The 23,021-nt window shown below is 42.3% G+C and overlaps 1 protein-coding gene across 1 annotated transcript in view; it reads right to left on the bottom strand.

Moving 5' to 3' along the window:
- LOC115573817 (alpha-2-macroglobulin-P-like) overlaps nt 1–22,310 on the bottom strand; it is a 51,766-nt gene extending 29,456 nt beyond the window's left edge. Inside the window, exons 1-11 of the mRNA XM_030404819.1 lie at nt 22,187–22,310; nt 21,785–21,965; nt 21,371–21,527; nt 20,494–20,546; nt 11,150–11,170; nt 10,459–10,624; nt 10,300–10,384; nt 10,099–10,210; nt 8,802–8,919; nt 8,604–8,713; nt 8,338–8,505 (exon numbers count right to left, since the gene is read on the bottom strand). Of these exons, the coding sequence (XP_030260679.1) occupies nt 8,338–8,505; nt 8,604–8,713; nt 8,802–8,919; nt 10,099–10,210; nt 10,300–10,384; nt 10,459–10,624; nt 11,150–11,170; nt 20,494–20,546; nt 21,371–21,527; nt 21,785–21,965; nt 22,187–22,272 (1,257 nt within the window). The 5' untranslated portion in view covers nt 22,273–22,310. The remainder of the gene's footprint in view (nt 1–8,337; nt 8,506–8,603; nt 8,714–8,801; nt 8,920–10,098; nt 10,211–10,299; nt 10,385–10,458; nt 10,625–11,149; nt 11,171–20,493; nt 20,547–21,370; nt 21,528–21,784; nt 21,966–22,186) is intronic.
- Nucleotides 22,311–23,021: the final 711 nt, after the last annotated feature.

Raw genomic sequence — 23,021 nt, forward strand, 5'->3', positions numbered from 1 at the left:
AAAGGGATATTCCGGTGTAAGTTTAATCCATGGTCTAACTCACCATGAAACTGTGTTACACTGCCTCTAGAGAGATCGAGTTAGCAGACCGCTAATTTACGGAGTTTTATCAACCTCAGAAATTGCTGCTTCCCTGACCCGGAAGCTGATGGAGGAGAGTTGAACTCTGTTTTTAGCATCCCAATAGCTTCCGTAGCTAAGCTAGCGGAGGTTAGATGCCCCGGACTATGTGCTGAGACCCTATTTGTACTGTTGCTTAAGTTTGGTGCTGTTCTGAGCATTATTTGTGGCTTTTTGGTGGCAGTTTATATTTGGATCCATTTACTGCAGTGTATTGTTGTCGTGCGGTCGTTTCTGAGGTTGATAAAACTCCGTATATTAGCGGTCTGCTAACTTGATCTCTCGAGAGGGAGTCTAACACAGTTTCACGTTGATTTAGACCATGGATTAAATTTACACCGGAATATCCCTTTAATCTCCTTCTTTGACTGACCTCTCCAGCTTTTGGAATCACAAGTTACACTAGAAATAACTCTATTTTGGTCCTTTCTTCTCCCAATTGCAAATAACCCCCCCTCTCAAAGCCTCTACTTGGTGCTTCTGCCCAGTGGAAGAGACAAGGAATTAACTATGTGGGTGAATTGTATGTGAAAGGGACATTTGCCTCCTTCCAAGAACTGCAGGAGAAATTTAATTGGAATTTTTCTCATTGACCTTGTTACTGAAACATTTCTCTGCTGAGAAGTTTTTTAGGTTTCCTCAGGTCAGGGACTATGTGAAACCACACATACAGGACTACAGCACTGCAAGTCCAGAAAAACATGACAACTGTTTAAATAAGCAGGTGGATTCAGAGAACTTGATATCCAGTATCTACAATGTTCTGGAAAACATTAACCACTGAGATCAACAAACATGCATGGGAGGATGAGCGGAGACAAATATTTCCAAAGATAATTAGGACAAATGTTTACAGTGAATACACACACAAACTTGGTGCAGGTTCTTATCCTGTATGAATGCCATGACCTCTTCTCTGATGCTTCAATTAAAAATATTTGAAAATATAATAACTCTATTTGGGATTCTATTTACGTCTTCATCTAAACCTAAGGTTAGTCATCAGCACCAAACCAGCATATTTTAATTTAGCAGCACTGGTGATTGACTATGACCTAACTCCACACGGGGGCCCAGGGGGTCAATGCAAGAGAAGGAGTAGTAGCTGAAGCGGCAACTCCAACCACAGCAAAGAAGTATATCATGTATTTCCCCCAAAATGCATACTTTAAAGGAGAACTTTGGTCGATTTAAACATGCAGCTTCATTGCTCAAGCTACCCTTGACTTGCCAGTACCGAAGACACGAACACATTTGGTCCAACCATTACAGAGCTCCGTGAACGGAGATTTAGCATTGACAGCTAACAGCATGGGGTCAGAACTTTACACTGTGTTTTAAGCGTCTCAACATGCTCCACATCTCACACCAAAAGTTATGCAACATCAGCAGACACCTTAGCACACAACACAGTAGCGTGTATGAATCAAAATGAATAAAAAAAGTAGTTAAAACAGTGTGTTTATAGACTTCCAGCAGGAGTGGGCTCTATGCCCAAGAAATCAATAACTCTTCATGCAATGATGGATGAAATGGGCCTGGTGGATGTCTGGCGCCACCTACATCCTAGAGAAAAAGATTATACTTTCATGTCCCAGGTACATGGCAGCCACTCTAGACTGGACATGTTTTTGATATCAGGAACGGATATATACAGAGCTAGTGAATGTAATATAGAACCAATAACTATATCGGACCATGCCCCTGTCACTGTAAAGATACAGATAGGACCGAAGAAACAGTTTAAATATTGGAGACTCAATGTGTCATTACTAAACGATGAAGCAATTCAACAGGAAATCCGTAAAGACTTAACAGACTATCTGAAATATAATGATAACGATACAGTCTCCCCCTCTAGTCTCTGGGAGGCAGCCAAGGTGGTGATGAGGGGCAACATTATTGCTATCTCGTCCAGATTAAAAAAGCAAAGGCTGGCTCAGCAAGTTGAACTAGAAAGGGAAATTAAGAAACTAGAGACACAGTATCAACAATTAAAAACACATCAAGTTTTGGTATTATTAAAAGAGAAGAGACAGAAGCTGGATGACCTGTTGACTTATAAGGCAGAGGGAGCGATGCGATTTATAAATAGGAGGTACTACGAATTTGGTAATAGAGCAAGCCGCTTGCTAGCCTTCCAGTTGCGTAAAGCTCAATCTAACAGAGTAGTGCATAAAATAAAATGCCCAAATACTAATCAGGTGTTAACCCAACCAAAAGATATCTCAGAGGCATTTGCAAATTATTACCAAAAGCTGTATACAGAGGAAGACCAACCTCATAAAAAAGAAAAGATTGAATCCTTTCTTAATTCAATCAATCTAACCAGATTAACAGCAGATGAGGCAGATACAATGACACGTCCAATCACAGAAGAAGAAATCAAAGATAATATTCTCAGACTTAAAAATAACAAATCCCCAGGAGTAGATGGCCTTCCTGGAGAATATTATAAAACCTTGCTAAATGAGTTAACTCCAGTTTTGTGTAGAGTCTATAGTTATGTTCTAACAGAAGGGCACCCCCCTGCATCATGGTCAGATGCAGTGATAAGTGTTATCCATAAGGACAATAAAGATCCGACTCTATGTACATCTTACCGCCCGATCAGTCTCTTATGTGTAGATTTTAAAATTCTGACCTCCATTATAGCAAATAGGATACAAAAATATATTAGAAAACTTATAAAACCAGACCAGACAGGTTTTATTAACAACAGACAGGGAAACGATAATGTAAGAAGAGCTTTAAACCTACAATCACTAGCAGCCAAGAGGTCAATGCTTCTCAGCTTAGACGCTGAGAAGGCATTTGACAGAGTCGACTGGACCTTCTTAGAACAGACTCTCAGCAAAATGGGCTTCAATGATATTTTTGTGAAGTGGATTAAAATATTTTATAAAAAACCCAGATCCAGGGTTAGAGTAAACGGGCACTGCTCTGAATTTTTTCTGCTGGGACGTGGTACACGTCAAGGTGACGCTCTGTCACCCTCTCTGTTTGCTCTCAGCATTGAACCGTTAGCTGAATTGATAAGATCCAACCCCCTTATTCAGGGAATACTTGATGAAGGAAATAATCAGCATAAATTAGCACTTTTCGCAGATGATACATTAATATTTTTGGAAAATCCTATAACCTCTGTTCCTGCTCTTTTACATAATGTTAATGAGTACAGTAAAGTGTCGGGGTATAGGGTTAATACGAATAAATCTGAAGCCATGATGATTGTTGGGGACTGGCCCTCCCAGTTAGATGACCTGGTTTCTTTTAGAAGATCCAATCAGGGATTCAGATATCTTGGTGTTTTTATTACACCTAAAACCACACAGCTATTCTCTTCTAATTACGATAAACTGATCAGGGAAATTAAAAAGGACTTGAATAGATGGGATGTGCTCCCATTGTCACTCTTTGGCAGAGTAGAGTCTGTGAGAATGAATGTTCTACCAAGACTACTGTTCTTATTTCAGTCCCTCCCTATCTTAGTACCACAATCCATATTTAAGTTGTTAGAAAAATTAATATCAAAATTTATTTGGCAAAATCAAAGACCAAGAATAAGGTTGAAAGTACTGATGTCAGCAAAAGAGAAAGGAGGCTTAAACCTGCCTAATCTAAAATTATATTATTGGGCAGCCCAGCTACGAGCAGTGGTGGCATGGGTTGTCAGGGACCTAGAGACTGGATGGGTCTCTATAGAACAAAACTCCATACCAGGGGTACCCCTGTCTAGTCTTCCATTTCTTAGCCAGCAATCTCAGAAAAAACTTAAAATAAATAACATGTGGGTCATACATACATTGAAGGTCTGGAATCTAGTCCAAAAACAACTAAAAGGAGTTACAGCCCTATCACGGGCCATGCCTATAGTTGGGAACATAGAGTTTTTACCATCCATGTCAGACAGGACCTACAAAAGGTGGGCAGAGAAGGGTCTGATAATAATAAATCAACTCCTGGAGGGACACACATTCCAGTCTTTCTCACAACTTAGAGATAAGTTTGACCTGCCTTCAAGTGATTTATACAGATATTTTCAGATCAGACATTATGTTACGAAAAATATAGACTGGGAACATTTACAAAAGGAACCTACAAATATAGAAAACCATTTTATACATCTGTCTGAACACGGTTCCTCATCAAAAAAACAAGTATCTCACATATACAATAAATTAAGGCTAGATATGTCAGATAATACATTACATATCAAACAACAATGGGAACTGGAGCTAAATGCAATAATAGAGGATGCCTTGTGGGAAAACATATGTTCCAGATGCCACAGGGGGATTGGAAGCCAACTCTATAAAGAATTTGACTGGAAGGTCAAAACCAGGTTCTTCAGGACACCGATAACAACCTTTGCCTCCAAAAACAATTCCAGCAACAAATGCTGGAGGAACTGTGGCATGGTCGGTGACCATACTCATATATTTTGGGACTGCCCGAAAATACAAACATTTTGGAAAAAGGCCAAAGAGGAACTGGAAAAAATCATGGCAATGGACCTTCCCATGGACCCTCTCTTGTTTCTATTGGATGTATTTCCCGACCACATGTTTAACACAGAACAATGTTATTTATTGCATGTTTTGTTGATGATTGCTAGAAAAATGATCACTATTAATTGGATGAAACCCAACCCCCCCACGGTTGCTCAATGGCTACAGAAAGTAAAGCATGTTTACATGATGGAATATATGACTGCCCAGTTACAGCTAAAAGTACCCATTTTTATGAGAAGATGGGCTCTAGTTATTGACTATCTTGTTTAGGACTCTTATACCTCAAAAACTAAATTCTGTTTTTAAATAACTATTGTAACTACCAACATATGACTTATTTTTGCTAGAAAAGTGTATGTGTGCTCTATCTGTATATAATTATCTCTAGGCGCGACAGATGAAACCCAATCTCAAGATGATTTTCTGATTTTCTTTGTGATGTTAATTGCTTGTTGATGTGCATAAAAGGCAATAAAGTTCCAAAAAAAAAACAGTGTGTTTGTGCAAGCAGCTACCTACTGGTTTGTTGACATCCGTGTCTTCCGGTAGCTAGACCAAACTAGTATATCCATCAAGTGTGCACTTAACAGGCTTAACAGGCTATTGTAAGGCGCATGGCTCATGACAGGCTGTAACATGGACATATACATTATGAACAGAAACACGAAAATGCTGGAATACTTTTCCGTCTCCGCCAGTGAGGGAGTAAGCGCACGCTCGACGGATTGACTAGTTTGGTCTAGCTACCAGAAGACATCGATGTCAACAAACAGGTATGTGGCTGCTTGCAAGAACACACTGTTTTAACTACTTTTTTATTCATTTTGAGTCATACACGCTACAGTGCTGTGTTGTAAGGTGTCTGCTGATGTTGCATAACTTTTGGTGTGAGATGTGGAGCATGTTAAGACGCTTAAAACACAGTGTAAAGTTCTGACCCCATGCTGTTAGCGTTCAATGCTACATCTCCGTTCACGGAGCTCTGTAATGGTTGGACCAAATGTGTTTGCGTCTTCGGTACTGGCAAGTCAAGGGTAGCTTGAGCAATGAAGCTGCATGTTTAAATCGACCAAAGTTCTCCTTTAACCTCTTAGCAAACGCCCCCATTTTAAAGCCCCGTACAGACTTTTCATTTAGTGTTGATTTTGGCGGCCCCGCTGGACGAAAGCAGTAGTGTTTTGCCGGAATGAAAACTGCATTTCCCATGAGCTCTAGCGCCCACTGTCGTGAAGACGTTTGTCTGGCCGGCACATGTAGATTTGTTTTGGAAACGTCGGAAAGACGACGGGACTTGCTTTGAAAACATTTTTTTTTTTTAAATTTTTAGCAGCTATCTGCAGCGTGCATATGGACGCGGTAATGTGTCTATTTGTATTTCTACTTAATATAATATGCCGCCGGTGAAACAAAGTAATGCTGCTGCTGCGCTGCAATTTCCCAGCTATACATATTACCCACGGTGCTACAGAGCTAGCGTTACAGCAAAGTCACAGTGATTGTGTTGGATGTTTTGTTCTAAGTAAGAAACTGAATCATTTATAATGACAGAGGAGGATATTACCGATGCATCGTTGCAGGTCGGCTGGGCTGAAGCATACACACAGCTGAAATGGATGCGTGATCTATGACGTTTGTTGTCGTTTTCACGAGTGTAGTATCTAGAGCTAATCTAGTGGTAACGTTAGCCAGCTTTGTTGTAACAACATAAATTCATGTATTGCTGTAAACTGCATCCCGCATTACATTTTATAAATGAAATAAAATTTACAAACCTTTCTAGGAGGAATCGGGCGAATTCTGGATCCGACCCTCCCTTCAAGCCCCGCAACTCTCTCCATCTCTGGAAGGAATCGCCAATGTTTATCCGTGTTTAGCCCTAGCTCAATCGGATTCCCTCTTGGCCTTTCGTTGGTCTTAGGGTCGAATTCTTTTTCTTTTCTTTGTCTCATTATCAGCCATGACAAAAGTTTTAGCTCGGTTAGCACTGGCTAGCGTCGCAACAAAACAGCTATGCCGTATCCTGAATGTCGTCAGTTCCGGTCTGACTGCCGTAAATCGTTTCGTCAGTGGTCCGACCCGACCAATGCCTTTCAGAGGTATAGAATTAGACTACTTAGAAAAAGCGTATCTTCACGCTGATGGGCTCATTTGCTGTTGTAGGTAACAGAGACACATCAGCAGAAACCAGAGACTTTACTATATCCAGTTAAAAACTCCGTACAGGGGCTTTAAGGTTCTTTTTCCAAAATGACATACCAAAATCAATAGCATGACAGCTCCCACATAATTTGAGACTCAGGGATGTGCATTGGAAAGGTAACACCCTCAAGTTTTTTCTAGAAGTGTAAGTGTGATTCTATGACATACTGACACAGAGTTACAGATGTTGGAACAAAGGTTTTGGTTTCCGTCCAAACACAAGGGTGTTCCTATGTTGGAACGGTGTTCCTTAAGGGGTTAAAGAACTGAGTCAGATGTTTAGAAAGGCAATCAGCTGTTTAAGTACCCTTGATAAATTCACTGTCCATTACAAAGTCATACACAGTACAAGGTATGGTATCTACTAGGATGTAATAGCCATGTAAAGACATTCCATATTCAGTATGTATGGGTGAAGCTGTGGTGGACTGTGGCTGAAAGGTGAATGGTAAAATAAAAGTGTAATCCAAGCAGAACTTTCTTCGCCACTTCAACACCTTGTGAAATAATAATAATATAATAGTAATAATAATAATGATGCATTTTATTTAAAGGTGCCTTTCAAAGCACTCAAGGGCACCGCGCATAACAACAACAGTACAACAAAAACAGGAGACAATTTAGTGCAAATGAGGTGAAAAAATAAATAAGAAAATGCAATTACATAGTGCCAGGAGGTCGGCACAGAATTCAGACTCCGCACTCCTCACCATACAGGAAGTCAACTGGGCTGGGTTAGGCAGGGCTGAGCTTCCGGTGTGAGAATAGTGCAATAGAGTGGAATAAAGAGTAGGCAAGAGTGTGATTATATGATTAGTCTAATACAGAGTAAGCCACTTGGAATAAGTGTGTTTTCAGGCGAGATTTAAAAGTGGAGACAGTGTCAGAAGTGCGAATGTCTGGTGAGAAAGAGTTCCAGAGGCTGGGGGCAGATCTGGAAGAGCTGGATCGTAGAAGAGGATCGGAGAGTGCGGGAGGGTGTGTGGATATGGGTCAGTTCAGCCCTGGTTATAGTATATGAACTTTAAACTGGCAACACAACTTTTTGTTTTAATTTAAGTAATTACACATTACACAGTGTAGGCCTAATGGTGGTAAACCAATGACACTATCAACGTATAGATTGGTTCTCTAAAAATCTTACTCTCACTGTGCCTCTGTTTTTCCTGCAAAAATGAAGGTTGCATTAAAGCACAGAGGAAGTGTAACACAACCAAAACAGGACGAGGCATTCTTTTCTAAGGTTGCTATCCCCAGGTACCTGTGGAACAATTTAACTGATGTTATCTAGCATGAGGAAAGAGCTACCATAACACACTATAGTAAAATATAAAGTGTGACAATGCAGCAAGTGGATTGTCTACTTATGACTTTAAAAAATGTCTCAAATTGCAAATGACCATGGTGATGACTTACACTGGTCTTGGCTCTACTGTTGTGGGTGCAGCTTTAACTGCAGCAGATCAATGCCATTTTATTAATACTAACATAATCATTTACTTACAAGTAGTTGAATGTTTCCTTTGAAGCTGGTTGTGTTTAAGGAGAAGGATGCGATACCATCACTGTCCGTTGTGAGGTTCTGCAGCAGACGTGATGAAGACATTCCATGAAGAAACAAATGGACCAGCTTGTCAGGAATAGGTGTATTATTGAAGTAAACAGCTTTAACCTGTTGGAAGCAAAAAGCTGTATCACTGAGAATGCAGATGGCTTCAGGTGCACTGCATTCCTCACCATGAAGAAATGAAGACCATATCTATGACTTACTTTTCCTTCAAGAATTAATGCTTGGTCGTAAACCTTTGGTGTGTCAATAAAGGACAGTCTTCTAAAAATGTAAGAAAGCTTCACTTTTTTCCCTTGTAAGAATGAAATACCTGCAAGAAAAGCTTCCATGTTACAACAGTATGCCATGATGTTGAAAAAGGACAAACATTTTTTAGAAATATGAAAACTGAAACTTGCCAGTCCCCTCCTCCGTCCCTGTGGCTTTGAGATGCAGTTCATTATACAGTGACATTGGGTCAGCTTTAGTGAAAGTGGACATCTCAGTCATAAACGTGGCACAGCCATTCTTTTCTGTCTAGATAATACAAAAATAAAGATGTATCAAAACAAAGAGTTGTAGCTGTCACAGTGTCTCATTTAAGTATTATTAACCAACTAAATCACATGTCCCACCAACTGATACTGTCATTTGTAACCAAAACCAGAGATACAGGGGTTGGTTTTCAGAATGATGCTCAACATTAACCATCAGATCATCGACACGTTTAGAATACTCAGTTCAAATATCTGGTAATTATTTGACATTTAACCATAGCAATCTGAAAAAAACAGCTCAGACATCAGCATCAGGAGAATCTTAATTTATCTGTAACTAATGACACCTTTACAATTCCACAAAAGAGCAAAAACAATCTAGAATCACTGTAAACCATGGCCTTGTGGGGTCTGTTTCTTTATGAAACAGTTTCAGCATGTACATGAAAAGGTTTCATGAAGTCAGATTGCCAAGCAACATCCAGAGTAAGCAGCAACACACAGACGCAGCAGAAAGCCAGCTTTAACTGTCAATAGACAAGTGCACATTGTAATGGATATAAAACAATAAAAACCATCAGCATTTACATTTTTTCCCTGTAAACCTCACTATCACTATACAGTGTTGTCTGCCACCAGGCGGTCACCTGGGAAAAGGAAGGTTAACTGGCGATCCATTTCTATTATAGGCTAAATGACTGAGTGAGCTCACGTTTTGTCTGTGTTGTTTCTATTGTGGCTCTGATGAAAATGGAAACGATCCAGTTGTCTTTGCAAAAGCGGTGCTGATAATAATTACAATTGGGAACGCCTGGGGGATGAATTTAAAGATTGGGATGATTATTAAAGGTGTATTAGTTAAATACTTTTGTTTGTTTAGAAGCCATTACTGCAGACTTCCATACATCTGATGTGTTTATTCAGTAATTACAGGGAACACCTAGATAAATATGTGTTTTTCAAGTGTTTATTATACATAAATGTAATGCATTTCAAATCAGTTATTCTGTCCCCTGTAATGAATATCATTTATTTCATTTATACACATCAATGCAACAAACTTTCCATTAATGTAACCCTTTACATTAAACTGATTTATTTAAATAAGATGGAAAATGTACATGTAATAAAATTATTATCAGGCAAATTCTTTTTTTGTGTGTGTTTATATCAAATGTTTTTATTTATTTTAATGTGAGTGGAGTTATATCAACTGTACCTGCTTTGTCTCCTTGTGACATGGGGCCCATGTGAATAGACCAAATGCACGGTTCACAGGGCGGCACATCACCAGTTCAACAGTCCCTGGTACAGGCTGTCCATATGTATATCTGAATAGATTGAGAAAACATTTCACTCATTATCAAATCATGAAAATGTCACAAGTCATGTGTATCTGTGAGGAAGTCCCATTACTTACTTTGCACAGACTTCCACTTTGATTATGTCCTGCCCAAGGCTTATCTCATCAGGGACATTTATTTTTACATCAAATTTTGGTAAAACTGAGGATAAAATGTGGTTGTTAGCATGTGTTATTCATTACAAACTGTGAAAGGGAAAAATAAACCTTATTTACCATATTTCTCCACCTTGAAGTTTTGCTCTATTATATGTCTGTTAATCCACAAAGTAACTCTGTAGGTTCCTTCACGGGCCTCAGAGTTCAAGGAGTGAGACAGCTGCAGTATTTTCCCATTGGATGTGATGTTCAGCCACTGTCCAATGCGGTTGCGATCAGCATCCTGTTACATACAATCAATGGGAATAACATGTATTTTCAGTGTGTTTGGGGGAGACTTTGCTAGAGCGACTGTACCTGATCTCAAAATGATTAAACCCTTGGCCAGATCACCATCTGCTTATGACTTTGTGAGAAAATAAAGACATCTACTTGTCAATACCAAATGTTAAAACAATGACGCATACAAAAAGAACATGTTTATATCCATACACTACTTATATCAAATTCATATTATATTACAGTATACAAATATCAAAATCTTTTCTCTACACTGTTGTTGTGCCAAATTTAAAGGTGCAATGTGTTTGAAATGTACTTGAAAACAATACAAATTGAATTTAAATATCATAAAAGTTTAAAGAAATAGCAGTTTTGACATTATGATGTCTCCCCAAATCAGATTTCATTCTAAAAAAAGACAAAAAAAAATAAATAAAACCCCCCCACAAAGATACATTAAGTCCAAACAAACTCAGCCTGATGGCCTGAATACACATTTGGTTGGGGATATTTCCCTGAGTCTTACCTGAATTTCAATCACGTTGAACTGCAAGAAGAGAGAACAATGGGACTTGTTAGGAGGTGGGTTATTATACAGCTTCCCTAATAACTAATAAATTATAACCATGAGGACAACAGCACAAAGTAAGTTTTAATATGGACATGAACATTGATTATGAAAGACTTGGTACTTAATTATTAATACTTCAGTTTTAGTATTTGGTACTTCATTATTAATACTTCAGTTTTAGTATTTGGTACTTCATTATTAATACTTCAGTTTTAGTATTTGGTACTTCAATATTAGATTCCACTGGTGTCCATCTGTGTGTACGTAACCCAACTCACTGTTTTAATCACACCCTCGACCTTGTTCTGGCATATGGCATTGAAATTAAACATTTAATAGTTTTCACACAGAATACTCCTTTATCAGACCATTATTTAATAACAATTGAATTCCTATTACTGGATACACACCACAAGGCAAACATTTCTATTCTAGATGTCTGTCTGACAGTGTTGTAGCTAAATACGGAAATGACTGTCTGCTTTTTATTCAACAGTCGACTCTTATGCTAATCCTAGTCCCTCCCAGATTGATCCTCTTGCTGACAGTGAATGACACTTGATGATATTGCCCATCTAAAAAAGGAAACATAAAGCATAAGAGACAAGCTCCATGGAACAACTCCCAAATTCACATATTAAAGCAGATATCACAAAAAATTGAGAGGAAATTGCGTTCTACTAAACTGGAAGAAGCTTCACTAGTCTGACTAGAAAGCTTTAAAATGTATTAGGAAAGCTCTCCTTGATGCCAGAGTAGCTCATTATTCTGCATTGATAGAGGAAAATAAGAACAACCCCAGGGTTGTTTCCAGCACTGTAGCCAACCTGACAGAGAGGCATTCCTCTGTTGATGCTTGTATTCCTACAACACTCAGCAGTAATGATTTTATGGGCTTCTTTAATGATACAATTCTACTTATTAGAGTAAAAACATCTACATCTAGCCTCTAACACAGATCCCTGAAAGTGATAAGAAAGTGCTTTTAATAAATGAGAATTATAATGGACAACAAGGCCATCTCCATGTACTTAATGACTCAACATTTTTGTAGGAGACAGAACCGAAGCAGAGACAATTCCTTACAAAATAGTTGAGGGAGATTCGGATTTGGAGCTGTCTGATGATGAGAAAGATGAGGATGAGTTTGAACATTGGATAGAAGAAGATGGTGAAGAAGAGGAAGAAGATGCAGGAGGCTCAGATGAGCAGACAGATACAGACACAGAGACAGACAGGGATGAGGAGGAAAGACGTCGCCCTCTGTGGGCCAGGAGGAGCACATATGTTTTATTTATCCATCCATCTATCCATCACTCCAGCATGTCCTGGGTCTTCCTCGGGGTCTCCTCCCGACGGGACATGCCAGGAACACCTCCCGAGGGAGGTGTCCCGGGGACATCCGAAACAGATGCCCGAGCCACCTCAGCTGGCTCCTCTCGATGTGGAGGAGCAGCGGCTCTACTCCGAGCTCCTCCCAGGTGACAAAGCTCCTCACCCTATGTCTAAGGGAGCGCCCCGCCACCCTGCAGAGGAAACTCATTTCAGCCACTTGTATCCGGGATCTTATTCTTTCGGTCATGACCTTAAGTTCATGGCCATAGGTGAGGGTAGGAATGTAGATTGACGACTCAGCTCTCTCTTCAACACGACAGACTGATAAAACGACCGCATTACTGCGGCCGCTGCACCGATCCGCCTGTCAATCTCCCGTTCCATCCTTCCCTCACTCGTGAACAAGAATCCAAGATACTTAAACTCCTCCACTTGAGGCAGGAACTCTCCCCCAAATTGGAGGGAGGAAGCCACCTTTTTCCGGTCGAGAACCATGGCCTCGGACTTGTAGATGCTGATTCTCATCCCAGCTGCTACACACTCGGCTGCAAACCGCCCCAGGACATGCTGGAGGTCCTGGCTCAAAGGAGTCAACACGACCACATCATCCGCGAAAATCAGAGATGAAATCCAGTGGCTCCCAAACCAGACTCCCTCCGGCCCGTGGCTGCGCCTAGAAATTCTGTCCATAAAAATAATGAACCAAACCAGTGACAAAGGGCAGCCCTGCCGGAGTCCAATATGCACTGGGAACAGGTCTGACTTAGTGCCTGCAATGCGAACCAGGCTCCGACCCCGTACTCCCGGAGCACCTCCCACAGAATGCCACGAGGGACACGGTCGAATGCTTTCTCATGTGGACTGGTTGGGCAAACTCCCATGAACCCTTGAGCACCCTATGGAGGGTATAGAGCTGGTCCAGTGTTCCACGGCCCGGACGAAAACCGCATTGATCCTCCTGAATACGAGGTTTGACTATCGGCCGTTTGACTATCAGCCTCTGCTTCCTCTATGGAAGGCGTGTCAGTGGGATTGAGGAGATCCTCAAAGTATTCCTTCCACCACCCGACTATGTCCCTAGTCGAGGTCAACAGCTCCCCACCTCCACTGTAAACAGTGTTGGTGGAGGACTGCTTCGCCCCTCCTGAGGCGCTGGATGGTTTGCCAGAATTTCTTCGAGGCCAACTGGTAGACTTCCTCCATGGCCTCCCCGAACTTTTCCCATACCGGGGGTTTTTGCTTCCGCAACTGTCTGTGCTGCCGCACGCTTGGCCTGCCGTATCGGTCAGCTGCCTCAGGAGTCCCCCGGGCCAACCTGGCTCGATAGGACTCCTTCTTCAGCTTGACAGCATCCCTTACTTCCAGGGTCCACCACCAGGTTCGGGGATTGCCGCCACGACAGGCACAGGAGACCTTACGGCCACAGCTCCGGACAGCCGCGTCAACAATGGAAGTGGAGAACATCGTCCATTCGGACTCAATGTCCCCAGCCTCCCTCAGGATCTGGTCAAAGCTCTCCCGGAGGTGAGAGTTAAAGACCTCCCTGACAGAGGGTTCAGCCAGATGTTCCCAGCAGACCCTCACAGTACGTTTGGGTCTACCAGGTCTGTCCAGCTTCCTCCCCTGCCAGCGGATCCAACTCACCACCAGGTGGTGACCAGTGGACAGCTCAGCCCCTCTTTTCACCCAAGTGTCCATACGACCGGAGGTCAGATGACACGACCACAAAGTCGATCATTGACCTCTGGCCTAGGTGCCACGTGCACATATGGACACCCTTATGCTTGAACATGGTGTTCGTAATGGACAAACTGTGACTAGCATAGAAGTCCAGTAACAAAACACCACTCGAGTTCAGATCGGGGAGGCCATTCCTCCCAATTACACCCCTTCAGGTAACATTGTCGCTGCCCACATAAGCATTGAAGTCCCCCAGTAGAACGACGGAGTCCCCGGTTGGAGCTCTCTCCAGTACCCCTCCCAGGGACTCCAAGAAGGCCGGGTACTCTACACCGCTGTCCGGCCACAAGCTGAGACAACAGTGAGAGACCCAACCCTGACCCGAAGGCACAGGGAAACGACACTCTCGTTCACCGGAGTAAACTCCAACACAGGGCGGCTGAGCTGAGGAGCTATAAGCAAGCCCACACCAGCTCGCCACCTCTCACCGCGGGCAACTCCAGAGTAGAAGAGAGTCCAGCCTCTCTCAAGGAGTTGGGTTCCAGAGCCCAGACTGTGCGTGGAGGTGAGCCCGACTATATCTAGCCGGTACCGCTCAAGCTCCCGCACCAGTTCAGGCTCTGTCCCCCCCAGCGAGGTGACATTCTATGTCCCCATGGCTAGAGTCACCATCCGGGGATTGGGTCGCTGGGGCCCCCGCCCACGACTGCCACCCAAATCACACTGCACCAGCCCCTTCTGAACCCTCCTGCAAGTGGTGAGCCCACTGGAGGGCTGGCTCATGTCGCTCGTTCGGGCTGCCCATGGGCAAAGAAGCGGCCACCAGGCGCTCGCCTGCGAGCCCCAACCCCAGGCCTGGCTCCAGGGTGGGGCCCCAGTGACGCCAATCCAGGCAACGTAAACTTCCTCGATGTTCTATCTTTCATTAGGGGCTTTTGAACCGATCTTAGTATGACCCGTCACCTAGGACCTGTTTGCCTTGGGAGACCCTACCAGGGGCATTAAGCCCCAGACAACATATCTCCTAGGGCAGGGATTCCCAAAGTGTGGTGCGCGCACCCCTGGGGGTGCGCAAGCCGCCACCAGGGGGTGCGCAAGATGAAAAATGTAATGGTGGTCTGGTGTAAAAATATTACACAGTGTCTGTGCGTTCAGACCGAAAGCGCACAAAGAGTAAAATCCACCTTGTCCACTCCACCTAAGTCGCTTAGTCACCCTGTTCGTTCTTGCTTCTAAATTTAAAGGGCCCACGTTAAACACCACCACGCAACTATTGCTGTAGCACAGCCCATCCATTTACCGACATCGTTGATCACGGAAAGTTACTCATTGAACAGTAACTTGATAACGCGCGCGCACACACACACACACACACCTACACACACACACACACACAGCCACTGGAGAAACTGCTATTGCAGGGGTGGACTGGCCATCGGGAGTACCGGGGTTTTTTCCGGTGGGCCGATGGACGGTCGTTTTTTATTTTATTTTTATTAATTTATTTATTTATTTATTTATGCTGCGCCTAGACGTTTCTCTGTCGACCCCAAGAGAGAGAAAGATTGGTGAAAAAATCAAACTGAGCTTCAGCGTCTGTCCGAGGAGGACAGCAGCAGGACCAGGCTGCCTGCTGGAGGGAGGAAGAAATCTAGCGAGAAGCTGGAGATAAACATGCGGGGATGAGTTATCAGCAAACGGGCACGCCACGAGAGAGTGTCCCGCATGATGATCAAGGCGAAACAAATGTCCGCCACCGTGAGTGACAGCAGAGATGAGGAGTTTGCAGCGAGTGCTGGTTGGCTGAATCGTTTCCTCCGCCACAACAACTTCACTTGCAGAAAGATGCCAGAGAATTCACCGAGAAGCTGGCGAAGTGTGTGACATTTTCATCCCGGGTTTTGAGAGGAAGGAACTAAACTCCTGTCACAAATTGCCACCTGGTCCCAAATAAACGCCCTGGCTATTATTCGGTAATTTACGGTATGATAACTCTCCCGGCCGGGGAGAGAGACATGCATCACAGTGCTCAGCTGCAGACACATCAGAGAGGTGACGAGTTTCGAGTCCCAAATTCTCTGGGACCGACCTGACTGAGGGACGACAGCAGAGCGAGACATCCCCATTGGATATCGCATGGCTTTCCCCCCTTTTCCACCTAGGCACGTCATAGCTCATTACATAAATTTGGAGGATTTTTAATTTTTTTTTTAACTTTCCACCTTTCCCTCCTTGTCCCCCTGGCTCCCCCTGGCTCCCATCCATTGCATTAATATGGGTAAGTCTTTGTCGGTATTGATATTATTGCTACAAATATAGGCCCACTGGGAATACTCACACATCCTCCTCCCCGTCTCTCTCTCTCTCTCTCTCCCTCTCTTGCTGCAGGCTGAGCGACTTTTGCGCTGCTCTTGAAAAGTTCCAGATGGATCCTCTTTTATACTCTTTTAATTTAGGCCTATCTTATGTTTCTGAGCCCATCCTCTTTGTTACTTATTTTGTGGATCGTGTGTAATTTTATCGCACTTGTAAAGTTTCAGATTGATCCTCGTTTTTATTCATTTATACCTGTTTCTGAGCCCATGCTCTTTAATGTTGTGGATCGTTTGTAACTTCATTGCAATTTAATTCAATGTTCTGTCGTTCTAATTTCCATAACTGTTGTGTTATGATGATGTTGATGTTAGCTCCACGGTTATTTAATACTGCTGCAATTTTTCTTTTACGCGGCTGAAAAAATAACATTTATGTCAAAATCGTGCCTTCTGTTACTGAGCCTGTCTGTCACTCATCCTCTTCAAAGTGGAAGCTTGTGCGTAACTTTGTTGTATGATATTGAAACTCTGTTGATGTTGTTATCGTCATGCATGTTGTGGTTATTTGCGCATGATTAAACATGAGTCTTTATATGGCGATAAAACAAAGCTTTGTTGCGTTTTTTTTTGGGGGGGGGGGGGGGGGGGGTGCGTCAGCCCGGTTGGGACGTAGAAGGGGGTGCTCCGCAAAAAAAGTTTGGGAACCGCTGTCCTAGGGTCATTCAGGTGCTCAAACCTCTCCACCACGATATGATGCCGGTTCAAGGAGGAGTTCCATTTATTTAGTTCCAGAATAATTCAGTTCAAGTAATTCACTACTGCTACAGTGGTGTCATGAAATAATTGCAAATTGCCTCAAGAATGCAAAGTTTGTTGACCATATCACAGCCATAATACTGGAATCGTCCCAATGATGCACTACTGCCTGACTGCATTTAATCCAGTTAGATATGGTGAGGTTTAATTATTATTCTTCTCATTACCTTTCATTTACTGGTGTTTATTCCATTATAATAGATTCACACCTGTGCTACCTGGGCTTCATGACTGTCAAGATGACCCTACAACCCTTCAAGAGTGGAGTCTAATTCAGCACTTTTCCCAGTACATTGACAACAAATTCATTGGGGTGGCTGTGGCTCAGGAGTAGAGCCAGTGTCTTGTCATCAGAAGGTAGCTGATTTGATTCCCCTGATCTGCATGTCAAAGTGTCCTTTGGCAAGATACTTGCCCCAAACTGCTCCTGATGTGCTGGCTTGCACCTTGCATGGCAGCCACTGCCATCAGTGTATGAATGTATGTATGAATTACTGTAAGTTGCTTTGGACAAAAAGTGTCTGCTAAATGCCCTAAATGTAAATGAAATGTTACTGAAGATTTGTCAGCATTCACAAACCAAAGAGAGCTATAAATTAGAGGAGTACCTCTGAATACTACTCCACAATAAATTAAGATCTTCTTTGGCATATCAGTCCATATGGCCTGCCTTGGCTATCCAAGAATTAAAATGTTGTGGGCCAAAAAAAAACAAAAGTGCCAGTTGTAAGCAACAAAATGGCAAGGGATAGGTTCTTCAAGCTGAGAAGCTCACTCAAGATTGTTGATGACTTGGATGTAACAGAGGAAACAAAAAAGGCGGACATTCTTTGGAGAGTCAGGCCATTACTTGACAGCGTGTGGCAAGGCTATCCCAACCTACCAAACAATGAGAAATACTGCATCAATGAGCAAATCATCCCTTTTACTGGCAGCTGTCATAGGCACTATGTTCCAGGCAAGCCAAACCCTGCTGGCCTAAAATTCTTTGTCTTTGCTGTTCCAAATGGTCTGATGCTGGATTTCGTGTACCAAGGGAAGAATACATTCAGGGGTGAAAGACTGGACATTAGAGCAGCAAAAGTCCTACACATGGTTGAATCTGTTCACACAGGGAGTCACCTATTTTTCGACCGATACTTCACGACAATTGATCTCATGCATGCATTGCTGGCAAAGGGCCTTTCAGCAACTGGAACTATGATAAAGAACCGAGTCCCAAAGCTGTGCCAGCTGCCAGTAGACAAGTGGTTGCAAAAAGAGGGGAAATGAGCGTCAGTGTCGGCGGTGAGAAAGAGTCCTGAGCCGGCAATCACGAAATGGTTTGACAACAATCCAGTGCTGATGGCTTCCACTGCACATGGTAAAGATCCTGAAGATATCTGCACTAGATGGTCCAACAAAGAAAAAGTCCAGGTCCAGGTGAGAAGACCAGCACTGATCAGACAATACAATGACAACATGGGTGGCGTGGACCTATGTGACTGCATGCTAAGCTTTTATCACATGTCAAACAGGACCAAGAAATGGACGTTACATGCGATTACACACTTCTTTGATGTTGCCTTCACAAACTCCTGGATCCAGTACAAGTCAGACAGAAGAGCACTTTACCGACGAGCGAAGAACACCCAACAGTACCTGGACTTCATATTGCACCTGGCTGAAGAGCTGTTGGAGAGTCCAGAACTTGATGGCAGCAGTGAAGACAGTGAAGAAGAGTAGGTGCCACCATCCAAAATGAGGATCCCACGACCAGAGCCATCTGTGTGGAGACTAGGGGCCTCACACATGCCAGAGATGGTGGATATCAAGCATGCAGAAAGATGCAGAAATATGGGCTGCTAAAGCAAAATGTACACGAGGTATACCCAATGCAAGATGTTTCTCTGCATTACCAAGAAGAGAAATTGCTTCCTGGAATATCACGGCTAAAAAATAAAACATGCAAAGGAAGAAATGAAGAACGATAAAGAAGGAAACTAGATTGGTTTAGGTTTGACAAATAACTAAATCACAATATAAATAAATCTGTTCAACTTCAGTTCTACTGTTCACTTACTACCATCCTTGCAACCACCAAGCCAGTGAAACAATCCAGAATGATTAATAATTTAGTTTTGTGAATGTATTTTTGGTTTAATATCACTCTACAGCCTTAATATGTTAAATGTTTTATCTTCTCAGTTCGGCTGTATTTTCACACTGAAATGGTCCACTGCAGTGGAAATGCTCTAAAATAAAAATAAAATTTGATTAAAAAAATGTAAGATGATTTTTTTTTTACAGGAGACGGTTGTAGCTCAGTGGGTAGAGCAGTCCCCAGCTCTGGGCTGAGCTGAGCTGCATGTCGTCAAAGTGTCCTTGAGCAAGACACTGAACCCCAAATTGCTCATGATGTGTGGGTGGCACCTTGCATGGTGGCCTCTGCCATCATTGACTGGCAACTTGTCCAGGATGCACCCTGCCCTCGCCCAGAGACAGCTGGGATTGGCTCCATCACAAAAAAAAGAAAATGGCAGATACTTTTTTCCTCAGTACCCAGGAGGGACTTACTTCTTTTAGCGAATATCATTAGAAAGTACATCATCACTGTATTTTTGGAACGATGTAAAAATATCTTATTATTGATTGAATGTTATAATGTGAAACTGATCCATCAGCAGAAATGTTTGTTAACCTTCACCATAAGCAAGATTACTGAAAAGGGCCCTGGTTGTACTATTGACCCGAAATCAACAGAAAAGGTATTTAAACAGACTGGTTAAACACATATTAAAGGTCAAAGAGCAGTTTAAGTCTAATTTTGTTCTCCAATCCACTTTACTTGAGGGATTTAAGTGGCTCACCAGGACAAAAATCAAAACCTGCTCTGTGATCACACAGTATTACCTCAACTGCTTTTTTCCTTTTAATTTATTTTTTGGCCTTCATTGATAGAACAGCTGAAGATCTGGGAAGGAAACAGGACGAGAGAGAGGGGGAGTGACATGCAGCAAAGGGACCCAGGCCAGGAGTCGAACCCGGTCTGCTGCAGTGAGGACAAAGCCTCTGTACATGGGACGCCTGCTCTACCAACCAAGCCAAACGGCGCCACACCTGAACTGTGTTTTAATGAGGTCTGAAAGAGTGAACAGACATTTCAACACTCACCAGTGTGCTGACCGGTCTGAACTTGGTGTCCAGTGTGATGACTCTGAAATGCACTGAGAGAAATGCAAAGAGATTACATGAAGATTGTACACCTTATCTAAAGCTGTGTTAGACATCATGATGGGCCACTGAAGTCAATGTAGCTCATCAATGCAGAGATGACATCATCATTGTCAAAGTTTACATATTGGACTGAGTCTAAAGCTCCTGTGTTAGCAGTGTACACACCAACATTCTTCCCTGGTGCTCCAAACTCCCAGTCAGTACCACTAGCTGCACAGCTAACTGAGCAAACCAGCTAACAGTAGCTAAAGTTAGCAGTAGTTAGCAGTTACTATTGATATGCAATCCCCTGTTTGTTTAAAGTGGCCAATCCTACATATTGCACCTTTTAAAGGAACAGTTCCCCAAAAATGAAATACCTGTCATTGTCTAGGCTAGTCTCCCCCATGGCGATGTAAAGTCAGGAGTCAGTTTCGCAGTCCACAAAACAAGTCCCAGCTACTTCAGTTGTTTAGGAGAATGCTGCAGTGGTGTTTTGCTGTGAAGCTCCAGAAATGTTTTGTGGACCAAGAAACTTCAACCGACTTTCCATTGGCATGTGCATGAGTTATGACTGACTTTTTGATGAACTGTTCACTTTAGTAAAGGTACCGTCTCATCAGTTCATCAGCAGGACAAACTCTTTTTTCTGTCTTTATTTCAGTTATGTTTCATGGGGATCTGAAACCAATACCAGCACATACTGAGATAAAGGCTGGGAGATACAATAAATACTGTGCTTCCATCAAGAAAGACACAGGTTAACACAGATACAGGAGCATCTTTTATTGAAACTTTTATTATGATAGATTTTGGCTCATCAGTTTAAAGTTACCTGTTTGTCCAGGGAGGTAAATTGGTTTATCTGTTTGGATGATTGTGACGGGCTGATAGATTTTGATCATGACTTTTCTGACTTCTTCTGAGTGAAATGTGGCACCTTGTACCTCTACCTTCAAATTCTGCACCTCATTTTCCTGCACAAAAGGAGCCTGTGGCAGAAATATAGAGACCAGCCAAAAGAATCATTAACTCACTAAAATAAACACCAGCTTCATTGTATTGATTTGAACTCATTCTTACTAATCTTTGGTAAATCACAGGTAAAAAGTAGCATCAAACTGTTTTTCATGTAGCATACATCAGGGCTAAATATAAATGGTTTAAATCCTGGAAAGGTATTGAGGTTTCAAATATTTGAGGGAGAATTTTTGTTGACTACATGAAACCAACTGTGTGAAAAACTGACCTGAAACTGCACACAGGTATGAAATTCTGTGCTGGTTGTCTTCTCAAAGAGGACCGTCCTCTTCTCTTGGGAGATCAGAGTGACGGTCATGACCAGAGTCTCACTGGGCTGCAGGAGACTCACACAGAACCTGGTCTGAGCTCCAGCTTCAACAACTGCAGGAATGGCTACCATGTACTGCCTGCAGCCACAGAAACATATACACATACAGAACATACATGATCAGGAAGAAAGATTACACTAGAAAAGTGGATTTAAAGAGATCTACCGCGTTTACATTTTTTCAGCAGTTTGCTGTAAAAATGTAAACACAATAGATCTCTTCAAATCCACTGTAGGTCTGTCTTGTGGACAAGCTACAAGAAATATAGAAATATTTTCAGACAATTCAATCAAACATACGGTCCGGCCACCACTTGACCCACAAACATCCAGCTTAGGCAAACAAATAGTGTCCATGTCCTCGTCTGAAGCTCAGGAAGATCCATGGCTGACTGTCTGTTACGTGTCTGGTACTTAGTGTCTGATACAGAGCTCCACCTCCTTCCATTCATCACACACACACACACTTGGCTCATTTTGGGAACTTTGATGTCATATTCTAGATGATTTAAAAGGACATTACCATCACTACATACAAACATTTCCCAGGTCTGTCGAGTAGCTGCCATCGTCAAATGATGAAAGTTACTAGACAGAAATGGTGGTAACCAGCTGATAACTCTGCTTATCTCTTCACCCAAGTGTCAAAGACATCCAGTCACAGCTCTGATGATACAACAACAAAGATGATCAATACTCTTGGACTTCGTGGTTCCAGTAACAGGTACACTTGTGCCTAAACATGATGTTAGTTATGGACTGTTTGTTCAGATTCATGCATTTGTACAAGTTTATTCCATTTCAATAACAGAAAATATTACTGTCAAAGGCTCCTTTGGTGCAGAATTAAATTGTGCAGAATTTCCAGGTGAAGATACAAGTTGACACATTTCACTATAAAAAAATAAAGGAAGGTCATGGTCAAAGCTTCTCAGCTATTGACAAAAAAGATAAAACAATGTGAACTGGAAAGACAGGTAACTGTTAACTGATCACCCTGTCAGAGTTCATGTGAAGTTACTGCTGCTTCATGAACATAACGTTAAGTTTAAGTTAAAATTGTGTTACCCACCGTTGACCATTAAACAAGACTCAGTCATCAGTAAAGACACCTTCAAGCAGATCGCAAATCCCT

This window comes from Sparus aurata, chromosome 2 (genome assembly GCF_900880675.1).
Source record: "Sparus aurata chromosome 2, fSpaAur1.1, whole genome shotgun sequence".
Lineage (NCBI taxonomy): Eukaryota > Metazoa > Chordata > Actinopteri > Spariformes > Sparidae > Sparus > Sparus aurata.